The 18443-nt window shown below is 44.8% G+C and overlaps 1 protein-coding gene across 1 annotated transcript in view; it reads left to right on the plus strand.

The window, feature by feature from the left end:
• The first annotated feature begins 7145 nt into the window (after positions 1–7145).
• Positions 7146–18443, plus strand: part of LOC111171354 (UMP-CMP kinase 2, mitochondrial) — a 34941-nt gene continuing 23643 nt past the window's right edge. Inside the window, 4 exon segments of the mRNA XM_089900848.1 lie at positions 7146–7905; positions 9309–9423; positions 10359–10560; positions 17047–17280. Coding sequence (XP_089756974.1) covers positions 7231–7905; positions 9309–9423; positions 10359–10560; positions 17047–17280 — 1226 coding nt within the window. The 5' untranslated portion in view covers positions 7146–7230.

Below are 18443 nucleotides of genomic sequence, written 5' to 3' on the forward strand. Positions count from 1 at the left end.
GACATTGTATTTCCCTGCATGTCTATGCATTTCTACACCTTTTTTAATAGACAATAGGAAAATCAGATGCTTTTCTAAGATGCTTCCTTTTTTTAAAAATTGAAGTCTAGTTGATTTACAACGTTGTGTTAGTTTTAGATGTCTGCAAAGTGATTCATCTATACCTATCTATCTGCTCTTTTTCAGATTCTTTTCCATTATAGGTTATTACAAGATATTGAATATAGTTCCCTGTTCTATACAGTAGATCCTTGTTGATTGTCTATTTTATATATAGTAGTGTGTATTTGTTAATCCCAAACTCCAATTTATCCCTCCCTGCCTTTCCCCCTTTGAAAACCGTATGTTTTTTCTTCTGTCTGTGAGTCTATTTCTGTTTTGTAAATAAGTTCATTTGTATCATATTTTAGATTATACATATAAGTGATATCATACGATATGTATCTTTCTCTGTCTGACTTATTTCACTTAGTATGATAATATATAAGTCCATCCATGTTGCTGCAAATGGCATTATTTCATTCCTTTTTAGGGCTGAGTAGTATTCCATTGTATGTATATACCACATCTTTTTTGTGTGTGTCTTAGACAGTCATTTATTTATTTTACTTTTTATTTATTTTTAAAAATTTTTATTGGAGTATAGTTGCTTTACAATGTTGTGTTCGTTTCTACTGTACAGCAAAGTGAATCAGCTAGATGTATACATATATCCCCTCTTTTTTGGATTTCCTTCCCATTTAGGTCATCACAGAGCACTGAGTAGATTTCCCTGTGCTATACAGTAGGGTCTCATTAGTTATCTATTTTATACATAGTATCAGTAATATATATATATGTCAGTCCCAATCTCCCAATTCATCCCACTCACCTCCTTTTTCCATTCATCTGTCGATGGACATTTAGGTTGCTTCCATGTCTTGGCTCTTGTAAATAGTGCTGCTATGAACATTGGGGTGCATGTGTCTTTTTGAATTAGGGTTTTCTCCGGATATATGCCCAGGAGTGGAATTGCTAGATCATATGGTCATATCCTAGATCATATCTAGTTTTTTTAGTTTTTTGAGAAACCTCCATGCTGTTTTCCATAGTGACTACACCATCCAACGTTTCTTTATGCAAATACAAGTAAGTACGAATATATATAAAGTTTACACAACATTCAGTATATAATATCCACATTCTATACTCTGGTTTTTTAAAGGAACCTCCATACTGTTCTCCATAGTGGCTGTATCAATTTACATTCCCACCAACAGTACAGGAGGGTTCCCTTGTCTCCACACCCTCTCCAGCATTTATTATTTGTAGACATTTTGATGACAGCCATTCTGACTGGTGTGAGGTGATTCCTCACTGTAGTTTTGATCTGCATTTCTCTAATAACCAAGATTCTTCTTAGTTGGCGAGAATTATTGTGGTTTTTTATTATCTATTTTCACAGTTTTCCTAGTAAGTGTTGAGATTTGTACTGAAATTTTCTATCCTTTAGCCCTCTTTAATGGGAATTGGGTTTGATCTTGAGTGTGTGGTTTTATGTTTTCATGAGACTTGTAGCAAGTTGGGATAGCCCTAGTGGTTAAGTTTATGAAACCACAAGCCTAGCTTGTCACTTACTAGCTACGTGACTAAGTGAATTTATTTCTCTGGATCTTCAATTCCCATCTGTAAGACCAGGTATCTCAAGGGATATTTGTGAAGAGTGAGAATTCTAATTTATGTGAGTCACTTAAAACAGTGCCGGGAAAATCATTCAATTAGGGTCAGCTTTTGTTCTTCTACTCGTGTTATGTTTTGAATAGAAGCAAAGATGACTTTTATTTCACTGAGAAGGAAACTGAAAGCAAATTCAGCACAATAACCAGTGTATGCTTGATGATTACCAAGCCTGCAATGAGAAATATGACTTAGTCAAAAGTATTTTATAACCTTACCATGGCCTGGTTCAATCAAGAAATACGTTTTTTTTTTTCTAGATCACATGTGTATGAAGAAACGAAAATCAAATCAGTTTCCATTACAAATCAAATATGATTATGACAAATATGTCATAAAGGGTAACCACACAGACTTTTGAAGCCAAACATTTTAAGGTTTGAATCTTAGGTCAGCCAGTATTGTTTAATTCGGGGTAACTTTCTTTACCTGCCTGATTTTGCTAACACACCTGGGAAATATGGGTATTAATGTCTATTTCACCCAGGGCATTTTAAGGATTAAATGACATGAAGTTTATCAAGCACTGAAAGTAGAGTTCGACATTATCAGTTAGAAACATCTAGCATGTATATAACATTATGTACCAGGCACTGGGCTATATTTTGCAGGCACTAACTTATTTTACTGTTGGGGAAATTTATGTCACACAGGGAGTGAGGATTTGAATCGGGACTTAAACACTTGCAATACTGCTTAATAATTGATAATTACTATCACATTATTTTATTATTACTTCTTCTTTTTTTTTTTTTTCTTGCGGTACGCGAGCCTCTCACTGTTGTGGCCTCTCCCGTTGCGGAGCACAGGCTCCAGACGCGCAGGCTCAGCGGCCATGGCTCACGGGCCCAGCCGCTCCGTGGCATGTGGGATCTTCCCAGACCGGGGCACGAACCCGTGTCCCCTGCATCGGCAGGCGGACTCTCAACCACTGCGCCACCAGGGAAGCCCTATTATTACTTCTTAAGTCTGTTCTATCCAGGCTAGTTTCTTTTATATTCATTCATTTGTTTATTCATTCACTTATTCACTCATTCATTCAAGGATTCTTTCTTTCCTTCCTTTCTTCTTTTCCTCAACCATGGTTTATTGAGAAGCTCCTATGTATCAGATAAAATATTAATAAATATGAATAAAATAAACAAGTCCAAGTCCCTTCTGGCAAAGAGCTCACAAAAGTCAACGTCACTTTGATATCCTCTGAACATATGCTTATTCACTCAAAACCTGTCTTCCTCCATGCATCCAAGAGTAAGGCTCAAGAGAAGTAGACTTTCTTATTCAAAGTCATGGCTGACAAAGGCCAGGGAGGGATTTCTTCTCCCAACTGCTCAAGATGGGTGTGGGCTGGAGGGAGGTCAAGGCAGCCCCTTCTTGGTCTCTACCTCTCGGGAGTCAGCCATCTCTAAAGACATCTAAATGCAAACAGGTAACAGCCAAATGTCACTACCATTTTTCATTAGCCAGGGACTTTTTTCTTTAAAGACTTGCACATCCCCAGGGTACTCCCTGCTCCCTGATGTGGACCATCCTGCAGTAACATCAAACAGCGGCTGGCACACATTAGCAGATTGCAGAATCGGTTCAGCTACTTGCAATCTTCATATTATTACTTTGGTAAGTCTTTTTCTGAAGCATCTTGTGCATAAAGAAAAGTGCACAATTCATACACATACAGCAGAACAAATTTTGGACCGAATGAGCACACATGTGTAACAACCATCTTGATCAAGAAACAGAACTTTGCTCAGACCTTCGCGTGTCCAGTACCTTCCCCCAGGCCCTAAACCCTACCTCTGCCCCAAAGATAACCATGTCCTGTTTTCTAAAACCATCCTCTAGGTTTGCCTGCTTTTGAAGTTCCTGTGGACATAATAACACCTTATGTACTGCTTTCTGTATAGCTTCTTTCACTCAATGTTATATTTGTAGATTTACCCATTTTGTTGTGTCTACCAGTACTTTGTTCATTTTCATAACCATCTAGGATTTTATTGTTGGAATATACCACAATCCATTGAATTGCACAATTATAATGAGCATTTGGACTATTTTGCTATTAGGCCATGAATTTTCTTGTACATGTCGTTTGGTCAACATAAGTATGTATCTGTGTTGGGTATACACCCAGGAACGGGATCACTGGTTCCTAAAAAATATACATATAGGGCTTCCCTGGTGGCGCAGTGGTTGAGAGTCTGCCTGCCAATGCAGGGGACACGGGTTCGTGCCCCGGTCCGGGAATATCCTACATGCCGCGGAGCGGCTGGGCCTGTGAGCCATGGCCGCTGAGCCTGCGCGTCCAGAGCCTGTGCTCCGCAACGGGAGAAGCAACAACAGTGAGAGGCCCGCGTATCGAAAAAAAGAAAAGAAAAAATATATATATACATATATACTCCCCTTTAGTACATAATTCATAGAGTTTTCCAGAGTGCTGGCCCGATGTAAACTCCGACCAGAGTAATGTAAGTATTGCTCCACATCTTTCTTCTCACTTGGTGTTGTCACTGTGAGATGTTTGCTTTATCTGGTTTAACTTTAGCCATCTCAGTGGCTGTGGAGTGGTGTCTTGTGGGTTTACTTTCCAGTTTCCTGATGACTAATGATGTTAAGCATCTTTTTAATATATTTATTAGCTATTTGGATATTCTCGTTTGTGATGTGCCTATTCAAATCCCTTGCCCCTTTTTGTATTGGATTTTCTGCATTTTTATGATTGATTTATAAGAATTCATTGTATAGATGTACTTTCTTAGTTATATGTTTTGCAAATATCTTCTTTAACTCTTTGTCTTTCCTGTTCACTCATTTACTGGGTGTAATTTAATTCATCCAATGAGTGCCATTTCACTAATTTACAGAGTTGTAATTATGTGTGTGTGTATTTAAATAAATACAATGGAATATCAAAGCACTTCAAAGTAAGAGTTCTTTGAACTTCTAATTTAATTTCCATGTGTGTGTGTGTGTGTGTGTGTGTGTGTGTGTATTGGGTTGTGTTTTAGGAGCCTAAGACCACCCACGTGTTTGCTAATCGGCTATAAGGACTCCTGGGACAGGAACAGGTCACACTCACAAGTGGACTTTATTCCAGGGAAGAGATGCAGAGCAAGGATAACAGGAAAAAGATGAACATCAGAGGAGTCTGGAGAGATGGGCACAGCTTCTGAGTCCTTCACCATCTAGGTTGCATAGATAGATGTGCTTTCTTTCTAGAAGCACTCCCACCCTGGGTACAGGAGTGAGATGGCTGGTCAGGAAAGCCCGCTTGGGTCTCAGGTTTGCCATTACGTGGTGGGCTGGACACGTAGGCACGTCCTGCTGTGACCAGTCTTGGTCACCTAATCTTAGGACCCCATCAGTGAATGAGGTGCCCATCACCAATCTTGATGTTTGTGCGAAGCAACCCCGACAAGTTGCTGTGGTGTGTCCATTGTTCCTGGTGCAAACACAGAACCATCAATGACTGATATACAGAAGCTTCTGAGGGCATATTTCTAGGATTTTGCCACGATGAATCATGGCTCCAGGCTCCCCAGTAGAGATGCCAGGAGTAAGTATCTGCACCTGCTGTGTTAGCTCTCTTCTCACAGGGAGCTGTATAAACTATATTTCTTAGTGAGAAAAGATAGTGTACCCTTCAAATCAGAAGCCCACAACCCAGGGGTCTGGCCCCCAGAGCGGTTTTATGCGGTGCCAGCTGGTCTCTGGAGGCCAGAGCCTGGCCTGGAAGGGATCCCATAAAACCAATCTCTTTTTCAAAATAAATGTTATTTTCTCATTTTATTGTTTATTAATTACAACATTTATATTAGCTAATTCTCCCTTTCTGCTTTTTTTTTCCCTAGGAGCAGAATGACTAGAATCTTTCATGTTTTCCTGGTTGACGTTGTTAGTGTTGAAGACTCTGGCTTTTTAAATGAAAAAAGTCGTGCTGTTCACTCATTCAAGGACCTCTTTCAAGTGTCTTTCCAGGTCCAGCTTCTTTCTTCCACAACCACTGGATAGGTTACTACAGGCAAGTTTATTCAATCTAAACATGCACCCAAGCTGGGTCCATCAGATTCTCTGTCCTGGGAATTTGAAAGTGGAGCTCAAAAATATGACAGAGATTTTTTTCACTTCATGAATGAAGACATTGTATCTTCAATCTTCGACTCCCAGTTAACATTGAGCGAGACCAGATCCTGCAGTGTCACTAATTTCACAGTCTTCTGGTAGGGAGGAGGGTGAGTGAAAATGGAGAGGAAAACTTAAATTAAGAGCAGGTATGATTGGGGGGGGTCATGGAAAAAAGGTCAAGAAAGGCTCACGGGAGGATGCAATCCTGTCCTAAGGAACAAAAAGGACTTTGTTCTTTTCCTATTTTCTTATGTTCCACACAGGTGACAACATCTCTGCTCCCTAAATGTCCAAAAGTCAAATTGCTCACAGAGTACAAAAATGATCCTGTTCTCAAAGATCTAAAAACATCTTAATCTCAGAATTATTCCTTGCCTATTAACCATACTTCAACCACATATCTGTAATAGTTCACGTCTATCATAAAGGGTTTTCCTTTCAGAATTAAACTTAATCCCACGCTAAATGCACATTTGTTGAAATCATAACTATATGCTTTCAGTTTAATGTTTTCCATCTTTGTTTCAATTCTAACTTTTGGGTCTGCTGGACAATCATTTTCAAAGATATCAGTCAATGAGTAAAAACAAAACACCCAAATAATCTTGTCAATGCTGCTTTACTATACAAAGGCAGCAATACATCTGACGCCGGCTGCTGGCTGATAAGGCGCTTCCAGGCCATCAAGCTGCTGTCTCATTGGACCTGCGTGCACGACTTTAATTTGGCGTAAGTCAACTTAGAGGTGCCAGTCTGGGGACACTTCTCAGTTTGAGAGTCAGCAAAAGGAGGGGTGAATTCCAAAAGAGGGGAAAGCGTGTGCAAAGCGGGGTGAAAACGCTCCAGCGGCTCCCAGGCCTGGAGTCCGGGCGCGGGCGGGGAGGGCGCTCGGGGCGCAGGGCTGGGGTCGCGAGCGGCCGCGTCTGCGAGGCCCGCAAGGCGAGCCCAGGTGAGGCGTCGGCGGTACCAGAGAGCGAGCAAGAGCCGGTGAGCGTGGTGGCGCAGGTGAGACAGACAGACACACACACACACACACACACACACACACACTCCCAGGAATTATTCAAACGGGGCCTGGCACCCCCTGCCCGCTCCCCATCGATCGCAGCGCGGGTCCCCATCGGCGGCAGCCTGCGGCCCGGCCCCTGCGGGAATCCCCTCCCGGCGGCTGCCTGCTCCCGGCGCGACCTCGCGGCTAGGCGGAGGCGGAAGCGGAGGCCAGGGAGGGCGCCCCATCCAGGGCCCCGCCCACTTCCCGCCGCCGCCGCCGCCGCCGCCGCCGCCGCCGCCGCCGCCGCCGCTGCCGCTGCTTCGCTTTCGCTTTTCCTCGCGGCACCGCCGCCGAGTCCCGGGTTTCGTTTTCGACGCGCGGGGCGGGACCAGGAGGCACCCATGGTCTTTGGCCGCCGCCCGCGCGCCCCACTGCTGCTCGCGCGTCTCTCGGGGCTGCGGCGCGGGGCCTGCGGTCGGGCCATGGCGCCGCCGCGCTGCTTCGCGCTGGAGCTGCCCGGCTGCACCCTGGCTCACTTCGCAGTGGGAGACGAGGCCCCGGGCGCGCGCCCCGACCCCGGCATGGCCGCGCTCCTGGGCCCCACGGGCCGCAGCTATTCTCTGAGCGTGCCGGTGGCCGGGAGCGCGGGCTGCGCGGCCCGGGTGCGCGCGGCCCGGCTGCACCAGCGCTTGCTGCACCAGCTGCGGCGCGGCCCCTTCCGGCGGTGCCAGCTGCGCCGCCTGCTGTGATACCAACCGGGCGGCGGGGCGGGGGTCCTGCAGCACGGCTTCCTTCTCTGCGACCCCCGCGACAGCCCCGCCACCCGGAGCGCTCTGCTGGCACTGCTGGATGCTTGCCCGGAGGCTCCGCGGCCGCGCCTGGCCGAGTTCTCCGGCGACCCGCTCTGCCGGCTGTGGCAGCTCCCGTGGGAACGGCAGGACGGCCTGGGGTGGCGGCAGCTGGGCCGCGAGCGCGTCGTGCCCGTGCCGGAGCCCGTGCTGCACCCGGTGGTGCGGGACCTGCCTAGCTCCGGGGTCTTCCGCCGCCGGGAGGCCTCCCGCGCCATTCTGGAGGCGGTAAGAGTTGGATCTCTTCCCAGCGCTCAGGGTGGATCCCCCAGGCCAGGGAAGTGGACACCGTGCGCTCTCCGCGGGGCTGGCCTGTCCAGACCTCCCTTTGCCAGGGAGTTGCTTTACTCCCGAGCGCAAATCTGGTGGTGAAGGTCGCCGGTGGGCCAGCCTCTGTTTAGACACCGTGGCTCTTTCCAGATTCTTGCTCGCCAGGGACCCCCAACCCCATGGGGGAAACTGACATCCCAACAGGAGCGGTGCGGCTCCCGCGCTGGCGGTGCCCGAGGTGGGGGTGGGGGTGTGCCGCTGGGTACAGGGAAAGCAATGCCATCTTGGAAGTGAGGACCCTGTTCCGGGAGGTCGGGGTGTAGAGAAAGGGCATGAGCTTGGGGTTTTAAGAAACTTAGATTAAGCGGTGCCTGCTTGCTTACTGGCTGCCACCCAGACACTCGGCTACTCCGTGTTGCTTTGTGCCTTTTCATCTGTAAAATACCTGCCTTGCAGTGTTAGGACAGGGAAGCATCTGACCCACAAGAGGTGCTCGGTGCGGGACAGCTAAGATTCTGCCTGAGCGCAGCCTGGGCAGGTCCCTAGGCTGCACTATGGGTCTTAGATACCTTGTATGGGCCTTGGGATAGTAGTCCCGAGTGGTTAAGATTGCAAGACCTGGGTCTGAATCCAAACTCTGGCATGTATTACCTGTGTTACTTTCAGTAAGTTTATTAAACATGCTTCTTTGCCTTGGTTTCCCTGATCCGGAGATGGGGTTAATAACGGTAGCACACTCACAGGGTTCTCTTCAACAGTGGCCAGGTTAATACTGTGAAAGCACTTAGACTGTTGCCTGGCTCAGAGTAAGCACGTAAGAAGAAAATACATGTCTGGGCCTCTCTGTAGAGGTGCTGTGAGTACACGTGAGGTCATGCACAGTTCAAAACCTGGAATCTCCCGGAGACGCCGCCCTACCTGCTTGTTGATTGCAGTGCTTGGCACTCTTCTGAGCCCCCAAGAGCTTAGCAAAGGACGGGATACTGACTGCTTTCTTTGGAGCCTACAGTGTGGCTGATTTCCCACATTTGTGACACACAGGGCCCATGGTTCCACTGTCGCTACGTGACACTGCTTTGCAATTATACATCTTTTCTGCCCTTCCTCCTCTGGGGGAAGCTGGTCAGTGAGAGTTGCAGGCTGGGTGGTCCTGACAGTTACGGCCTTTTTGAGCCTCAGCTACGCGGGACAAAATAAAGCAAGGCAGCCCTTGCTCAGGTTCAAAATACTTCACATTTTGTCATGGTGCCAAACATAGTTTATGCCTTATTAGCATTGTGCGGTCTTCTTCTCAGCAATTAGATGTAGCTTCTGCCAGGGCCCCGTCGCTTTGCTGCTGATGCACGGACATTCTTTTACAGTGTACATCCTTCATTCCTGAAGCCCGGGCTGTGCTGGACCTGGTAGACCAGTGCCCAGAGCAGGTCCAGAAGGGAAAGTTCCCCGTTATTGTCATTGAAGGCCTGGATGCCACAGGTAAGAGAATATTACCTTCTAGTTACAGGCAGTGAGTTGTAGGAATAGACAATTCTTGACACACAAAACTTTATACAGGGTTCAATTCATAAGCCTCCTGTGAGCCTCTGTCGTGTGCCAGGCATGGAGCAAGTCTGGCCTGGGACACAAAGATGGATAACTACCGTTATCCATCCCCGTAAGGTGGGAGGAGCCTCAGGTGCTCCGGTGAACATGGGAGGGCACTGGGTACAGCCTCGGTGTGGGAGATGAGGGGCGGTCACGGTCCGGGAGACCTTGGAGGGATGGATCCTGGACTGGGCTTTCAGTAGGACAGGAGTTGGTCGGGTGAGGAAGGCGGGAGAGAGCCTCCAGACAGAAGAAACAGCAGGGTGAAGCTGGGGACCCAAACCGGCCTGGTGTGTCCAGGAGCTGCAGGCAGTTCAGAGGCCCCTGTGGAAACAAAGTGTGGAAGAGCTAGGGAGCGGAGGGCAGAAGCCTTTGGAGCTGCCAAATAGGCGTCAGGATACAGTGGACGTGCCCACACTTAGTCCAACACACGACAGCAGGAAAAGGGTGGCTCCAAGGGCCACAGGGAATACCCAAGGACAGGGTGGATCTGGGAGAACCACAGGGTCACGGGATTCCCTGTGAGTCTCCTTCCTGAGTCAGGTGAGGCGTGATGGGAGGAGTGAGTTCCTGGAAGCTGATAGCAGAGTTTATCATTAGTTTGTAAACGAGATGACCATTTGTTTTTTACTTTCAAGCATTCTCACACCAAACAGGAATCCTGAATTCCCAAGGGTTGGCAACTTTTTGTAAAGAATTGTATTATTTAATGAACTCCTTGTGGTAACAGGTGGAAAGAATGTCTTTGCTCTGACATCAATGTTAACTTTTGGGAGTGATACCGTGGCTGTGGTTAAGATGTGCTGCATTTTGTATCCGACCTGCAGGTAAAACCACTGTGACCCAGTCAGTTTCAGATTCACTCAAGGCTGTTCTCTTGAAGTCACCACCCTCTTGCATCAGCCAGTGGAGGAAAATCTTTGATGATGAACCAACTATCATTAGAAGAGCTTTTTACTCTTTGGGCAACTATATCGTGGCTTCTGAAATAGCTAAAGAATCTACCAAATCGCCTGTGATTGTAGACAGGTGGGTATAAAGATGCGTTGAATTCGGCATTTTCTTCCTAACATATAAGTAGTGTGTATGTGTGTGTGTGTGTACATATACATGCAAGTACACAATAGTGTTTAAGACAAAGTGTATTATGATAATAACAGGAATAATGTCTGTGATTTATTAATCACTTACACCATTGGCTGGCATTTTGCTAAAGACATTATACATACTATACTAACATCTGGAACAACTACTACATAGATACTAAAATTACTGATGAGAAACACAGGTCTTAGAAAAGTTAAGTAACTTGCCAAAGTGACAGAGCTAGAAATAGCATATGGGGGATATTAACAAAAGCCTCTGCTTCACAAATCAAGCTTTCAGTGGTTCATTTGTTTATTGGCTTATTCAACAAACATATATTGGAAATCTACCATTTGCCAAAGACAGTTCTCAATTTCGAGGATTCGGTGGTAAATGAGCTAGGCAGTGCCCTGCTTTCATGGAGCAAACATTCTGTTGAAGGAGAAGGTAATAATCAAGCATATAGATACATAAGGTAATATCAGAGAGTGATACATACTATAAAGAGGAGAGATCAAGGTCGTGTGGTGGAGGATGGCTAACCCCCCACTAGATGTGACTTAGGAAGGCCTGCGTGAGGGGGTACCAGTGGTCTGAGCTCTGAATGACCAAAGAGAGACACACCTGAAAATCCTGGAGTAAAAGCTTTGTGGGAGAGGGGTCAGCAAAAGCAAAGTGTAGAGACGGGAAAATGCGAACACATTCCAGGGCTAGAAACAGGCCATCGTGAGGAAAACATGTGGACGAGGGGCTGCTTTCTGGATGGATAAAAAGGCAGAGACAGGTCAGCAGGGTCTGTGGCTGTGATAAAAGAGTGTGGAATTTGTTCTGAGTGCAGAGGGGGGCCTTTGGGAGGTTTCAGATAATAGAGTGACAGAAGCTGAGTTATATTTTGAAATTTCATATGTAAGAAGTAGCTTAAAAGTGCTACAAAAATGGACAAAGGGAACGGCAGGCAAGTCCTACTAGGAATGGAAATTCAAACGACGATGAGAGCCCGTTTTACTCTCATCAGGTTGGTGAGAACTCATTAGAAAAGTCTGATAGCCCAGAGTTGGAGATGATGTGGGTTGATGGAAACTCACATGGTGCTGGTGGGAGTGGGCACCTGTAGGGTGACTTGGGGAGCAATTTGAGAAGATTGCTTCCACTTCCTGAAGAAATACAGTTTGTTTCAGCTTTGTTCATAATATTGAAAAACTTGAAAAACCAAAGGCATCAGCAGAAGAAAGGGTAAATTAATACTGGCATATACTTATAAAATGGAGCACCGAACAGCCATATGCGCTCGTAGGATGCATCAATGTGCCTAAGTTACAAAACTATAATTTCAAATGAAAGAAATCAACTTGCAGAAAGATATTCAGTAGAACACATGCAAAATAATATAAAACATAATACCAAAAAAGGGATGGAAGGATGTTGAACACCAAATTTAGGAGAGTGCTGTCCCTTGGGAAAAAGAGAGAAATGCAGTTGGTGGGGAGTACCAAAGGGCTTCAGTTGCAGGTGAATTCGTCCTTAACATGACTCCAGTGTACATCTTGTTCTTGCTGCAATTTGACTTATTTTTGGAAAGGTGAGCAGTTGCACTGAAGCCTGACAAGTGTTCAGGGAAGAGCACTAATTATAAATGGAAATCTCAAGGAATTTAAAAAAGTGAACATGTTCAAGTACATCCTGCACCCAGGTCGTGACTTAGAACCTTACTCCACCCTGTAAGTTCCTTCCCTCCCAGTCACGACCCACCCTCCCGCCCGTGGGAACCATGACCCTGACTCCGTCACCGTAGGTTAGTTCTGCGTGTTCTTGAACTCTCTACAAGCAGATAGACATTGACTGCTGTTTGCATCTGCCTTCCTTCACGCCACCTGTGAGAATCGTCACTGTTGCCATGACCATTCTTTTACACAACTTTGGTGCCCACGTGTGTTACCAAACCAGGTTCGATGTTCCCCAAGCCAAACACTGAGACTCTTGTTGGCAGCAGAGAAAGGGTTCATTCATAAGGCCGCAAGCAAGGAGACGGCAGAGCACATCTCAGATCTGCCTTCCCCAAAGCAAGGGGCTTGATATTTATGGGACGAAGAAGCAGAGTGGTCTGAGGCGTGGGAAGCCTGGGGAAAGGTGACTGGACCTAAGAAAAAGTGTGTGGTGGTGAGTGGTGGTGGGGAAGATGAAAACCGTACAAAGTAGTTAGAAGGCCTTTGCTGTCATCTAAGCTATAATGCCAGTGGGTACTCTTAACTTTGGGGATGGCAAGATAGTGATTTCAAAGTTGGCAAGTTACAAGGAATCCTAGACAAGGGTAAGACATTGCTTTCCTTTGTGGGACTTCTTCACCTGTGGGATCCACCCTATTGTTAAAGTCCTTGGATTTACCATATTGATATAGATATATATATATTTATTTATTTATTTGTTAGTCTCTCTTTATTTCAAGGAGATAGACTAGGCTTTTCCTAATAAAGTGTGACTTCATAAGGCACATTACTTCCTAGGATTTCCAAAAATCCTGGAGCAGCACGGGTTTCTGCATGTAGGTAGACACTTATTCTCTGCATCCTGTTTCCTAATCTCTTCAAAGATGATATTCTTTATCCCTTCCCTGCTGACCAGAATTTGAAAAAAGAACAGATACATGTATATGTGTAACTGAATCACCATGCTGTACACCTGAAACTAACACAACGTTATTCATCAACTATACTCCAATACAGAATAAAAATTAAAAGACTTGTGGTGAATATCCAATGAGTTGATGAAGGTGGACGTGCTTTGAAAATAGCACATTGCTATAAAAATATAAAGCATTATTTTATAAGTGATGTATAATGTGTCAACAAATTGCATTTGATTTGAGCTAATGTGGTTTCCCTATGGCAGGAATGGAGAATACTAAATAATGAGTCTGAAATTGATGGCCAGAGGGTATGATTATTTAAAATGAGCAGCAGTGTTGTCAGTGAGAGAACTCTGGCTTGCAGAACAGGGCTCCCACTCTTCCCTGATTTTTCTTCTTTATGTCTGTGAATTGTCTGCAATTTTTTTTCTTTAAAGAGATAATGCTAGATCACCTTGTCAGATGAGAAGAAAAAAGCAGTTATTTGTTGTCTGGATGGGTTTTGTTCATGTTTAAAGATTTTAAGGAAATCCATTTTAGACAACACCATCATCTAGCTGAAAAAAGAAGGGAGATGGAGTAATTTTTGATGGTGACTGCGGTTAAGGTTGGCAACTTAATCACCCTCATTACCTTTAAAAAATCTATTCTTGCTGATGGTTTTTCTACAATAAAGAAGGCTTTTTACATTTAGATGATATCAGCCTCTGTATTCATAGCTAAGTATTTAATTCAGTGAACACGGAACATGTGCAAAATGCAGTGTAAATTGTAGTTTTGTTGCCAAGAAGAAGAAAACCTGGACCTGCTTGGGTTTATTCAGCTTGGGAGACAAGATGTATCTGGTTGAGAAGGTGAAAGTACAAGTTTGTGAGTGATTAAAAGTCTGGTAAGTGATACATAGGAATGGCCCCAGGCAGAATTCAAGGCGCTAGCAGCTACACTGGCCACGCTTTTGGAGGTGGAAAAGGGCTTTGAAGAATGAATGATATTAGAATTGATCAGCCCCCAAATTAATTTTTTACCTTTGTTCTTTTCAGTATTCTCTGTATTATATTATCATAATTTGAAATCTTGCAGCTTTAGTGTCCAATAAGAATTAAATATTGCCTTATAATGACAGTGTGATACATTTCTTTTTTGAATTTTATTTTATTTATTTTTTTATACAGCAGGTTCTTATTAGTTATCCATTTTATACATATTAGTGTATGTATGTCAATCCTAATCTCCCAATTCAAGTGTGATACATTTTTAAAAAGCACTTGACTATTTTTGTAAAAACTATGGGAGGAAAACAAAGCTTTCATGATTTTCATTTTCCAGAAGAGGAATTTGAGACTTAACCAATGTACACAAAGCAAGTAGGTGGCAGAGAGTAAAACAATACACAGCTTGGATAACACTCTGCATTTATTTTGTAGATAAAGGACCGGTATGTCCTTTTCACTGTGAAAAGCAGCTCAAATCTAAAGTGATTAAGAATTTAGGATTTTAAAACAGTACAGGCAGTAAATTGAAAATACAGACAAGGATGGGGCCATGGGTGCCTCTCGACATTGGGATGTTTATAATTGTTTCATAAATGTTTTTGTAGGTGTTAGTGCTTTGATACTGGATTTGGAGTTTTGCATTTCGTCACTTAAAATTGGAATATGACATGAACAGGGCAAGAGTGTAATAAACTATGCCAATCAATAAAATAATTCTAATTCATTTATTCCTACATCCAAAAAACATTATTAGTTGCACACCTATTGTGTGCCAGATGCTGGTTTCAGATTTTGGAATACGGAGATGACTGAAAAATGAATTATCTAATGGAGGAGATGAAAGAGAGAAACTTGTACACAACTGGCTCTAATTTAGAATAAGTCCTTCAGTAGAGCTGAGTATGAAGGGCATTGAGAGCCCAGAGGAGGAAACAGTGAATCCTGCTGGGGTCTCCCTCTGCATGGCCTGCCGAAGGAAGAGGAGGCACTTTGCTGCCTGAGACCTTCATTCCAGCCGGAGGAAAAGTGTGAAGACAGACCCCCATGGAAGAGCGTGCCTGGGTCCACACTGGGAAGAGGCTTGTGTCTTAGATGGAGGCTGAATGTTTTCTGGCAGGTGGTAGAAAGCCATTGGGCTTTTTTTTTTTTTTTTTTTGCCGTGTGCGGACCTCTCACTGTTGTGGCCCTTCCCGTTGCGGAGCACAGGCTCAGTGGCCATGGCTCACGGGCCCAGCCGCTCCGCAGCATGTGGGATCTTCCCGGACCAGGGCACGAACCCGTGTCCTCTGCATTAGCAGGCGGACTCTCAACCACTGCGCCACCAGCGAAGCCCCATTGGGCTTTTTGAAAGAGTGGGCTGATTTGATTTTCTTTGATGGTTGCGATTTTCTTTTCCTCTCTTCAAAGCATTTTTTAAGATCAGCCGGTCAAGAGTGACCGCTGTCACTCAGGGAGGACATTCACAGAGTTTCAGAGATTTTATCTGGGTTTATTTCTCTTTCTGATCCATACAGTTGCAGCTGGATGACTGGAGAGCTGGGAAAGACAAAGGCCTCCTATCCAGGGTTCCTAGAATGCAGATTTCATCAGCAAGTCCAATTTCTTTTATTTTTCATTTATTTATTTTTAAAATTGAAGTCAATTTACAAGGTTGTGTTAATTTTTGCCATACAGCAAAGTGACGCAGTTATACATATATATATATTTACATTCTTTTTTTAATATTCTTTTCCATGATGGTTTATCACAGGATATTGAATATAATTCCCTTGCTCTACAGTAGGATCTTGTTGTTTATCCACCCTATATATAATAGTTTGCATCTGCTAATCCCCAACTCCCACTCCATCCCTCCCCAACTCCACCCCCTTGGCAACCACTAGTCAGTTCTCTGTGTCTGTGAGTCTGTTTCTGTTTCATAGACAGGTTCATTTGTGTCATATTTTAGATTCCACGTATAAGTGATATCATATGGTATTTTTCTTTCTCTTTCTGACTTACTTCACTTAGTATGATAATCTCTAGTTGCATGCATGTAGCTGCAAATGGCATTATTTCATTCTTTTTTATGGCTGAGTAGCATTCCATTGCATATATGTACCACATCTTCTTTATCCATTCCTCTGTTGTTGGACGTTTAGGTTGTTTCCATGTCTTGTCAGCAAGTTCAGTTTTTTATTTTGTGTGTGTGTGTGTTACGCAGGCCTCTCACTGTTGTGGCCTCTCCCGTTGCGGAGCACAGGCTCCGGACGCGCAGGCTCAGCGGCCATGGCTCACGGGCCCAGCCGCTCCGTGGCATGTGGGATCTTCCCGGACCGGGGCACGAACCAGTGTCCCCTGCATCAGCAGGCGGACTCTCAACCACTGCGCCACCAGGGAAGCCCAGCAAGTTCAGTTTTAAAACATTGTAGGAACTGAATGGGCCTGCAGATTTTTGTTTGGCCAAGATACAGCATTAAATACCAGTGGACTGCCGAACAAATCTACCATCCCATGCCAACCTGCCATCACAAAAGAAAGCATCCTGCAAGGCCAAGGCAACAGAGTAGTCTCACAATACATGCAGTTTTAACTGAGTAAATGGAGCTCTGGGTGGTGTGCACTGGATTCTTATTGTGGTTGTTGATTTTAACTTATTTTTACATTTTATAAATGCTTTAAAAAATAAGATTTAGTTTTACCTCTTTAATGTGTACAGTACTAGGACAAGTTCAGCAGAGCTATCTCTGGTTTCAGCGTCCTCAGCAGCTGGTTTTCAGGTGCTCCCTTGACTTCCTCTGTGGACGGGGAACTCACTACCGCTTTCCTTCTCAGGTACTGGCACAGCACGGCCACCTACGCCATAGCCACTGAGGTAAGTGGGGGTCTCCAGCACCTGCCTCCTGCCCATCACCCTATATACCAGTGGCCCAGGGACCTGCTCAAACCCGACCTGGTCCTGTTGCTCACCATGAGTCCCGAGGAGAGGATGCAGAGGATCGAGGGCCGGGGCATGGAAAGGACCAAGGAGGAGGCTGAACTGGAGGCCAACAGCATATTTCGTCAAAAGTAGGTGTCCCGATGCCATGTGAGGGGCAGGGGTCCCTGGCTGTGGCGACGATCCAGAAACAGCACTGACTCTGGTAAAGTGGAGGACATGACACGGTTCCCATTTTCCAAACCTGAGAGGCAGTATCCTCCAAGTTAGATTCACTCCTTTCAATGGGATTGTTCCATGGGGCCACTGCGTGGTGGTTTTATAGCCACAGGATATCTGACTGGGGATCAGACCTCCTTCCTAGTCTTTCTAGTCCTGGCTGTGCCAGCACCAGCGTGAACCTGAGTGAGACAATACACTTTTCTGGGTCGTCGTAACAGAATGGTCACAAGCACTGTCTGACGGCCTCACAGTGACTTTTACCTGTTAGGGGCTCACTGTGTGTCAGGCATTTTACTTCTGATGCTCTGTAACCCTTGCAAGGACAATGTTAGCTGTACTTCACAGTTTGTAAAACTGAGGCTCAAAGATTAAGTGATTTGTCTACAACTTGCATATCTACTGAGTAGTAGAACTGGGTTTAAATTCAAGACCTTTCTGATTTTAAGGCAGTGCTTTCATTTTCATTAGAAAGCTATGAACACAATAGCAGGAGTGTCCGGACCATCTTACTGCTTCACGGCTGACTAAATTACTTCTGTAGGACTGGTTTGAAAAGCCAAAACAGAATTGTTTATATAAATAAACACTGATAGCACTGTTATCCTAACTTAATGCTGTTATAACATAAATAATTAACCACTCAGCTGTGTGCAGAGAAACCATGTCAAAGGATTGACTGGTTGGTATTAATTCAGTTAAACTTCACGGCAAACTTGCAAGGAAGGCATTATTTCCTAATCGCTTCACAGATGAGGAAACTGAGGCACAGGTGGGAAAGAAATGTGGCATGTTCTCCTAGCTGGTAGGTGGTGAGGCAGAGCTATGGCCCCAGACCATTGTCGACTAAAAAATATTCACAGCCTAAAAGTTGAGAGTTATGTTTTATTTGGCGGGAATTTTTAGGACTTCAAGCCCGGGAGGCAGCATCTCAAGTAACCCTGAGAGAACTGCTCTGAGGAGGTGACAGGAGAGCTAGGACACATAAGAGTTTTGCAACAAAGGACAGGTAGTCTGAATGTCAGAAGATTATTGTTAAAGAAAACCAGATAAGTCAAGTTAAGGAATTTAGCGT

The sequence above is a fragment of the Delphinapterus leucas genome, chromosome 19 (genome assembly GCF_059928025.1).
Source record: "Delphinapterus leucas isolate spDelLeu-1000000601 "Yukka" chromosome 19, BTC_Dleu_Yukka2, whole genome shotgun sequence".
NCBI classification, from domain to species: Eukaryota; Metazoa; Chordata; class Mammalia; order Artiodactyla; family Monodontidae; genus Delphinapterus; species Delphinapterus leucas.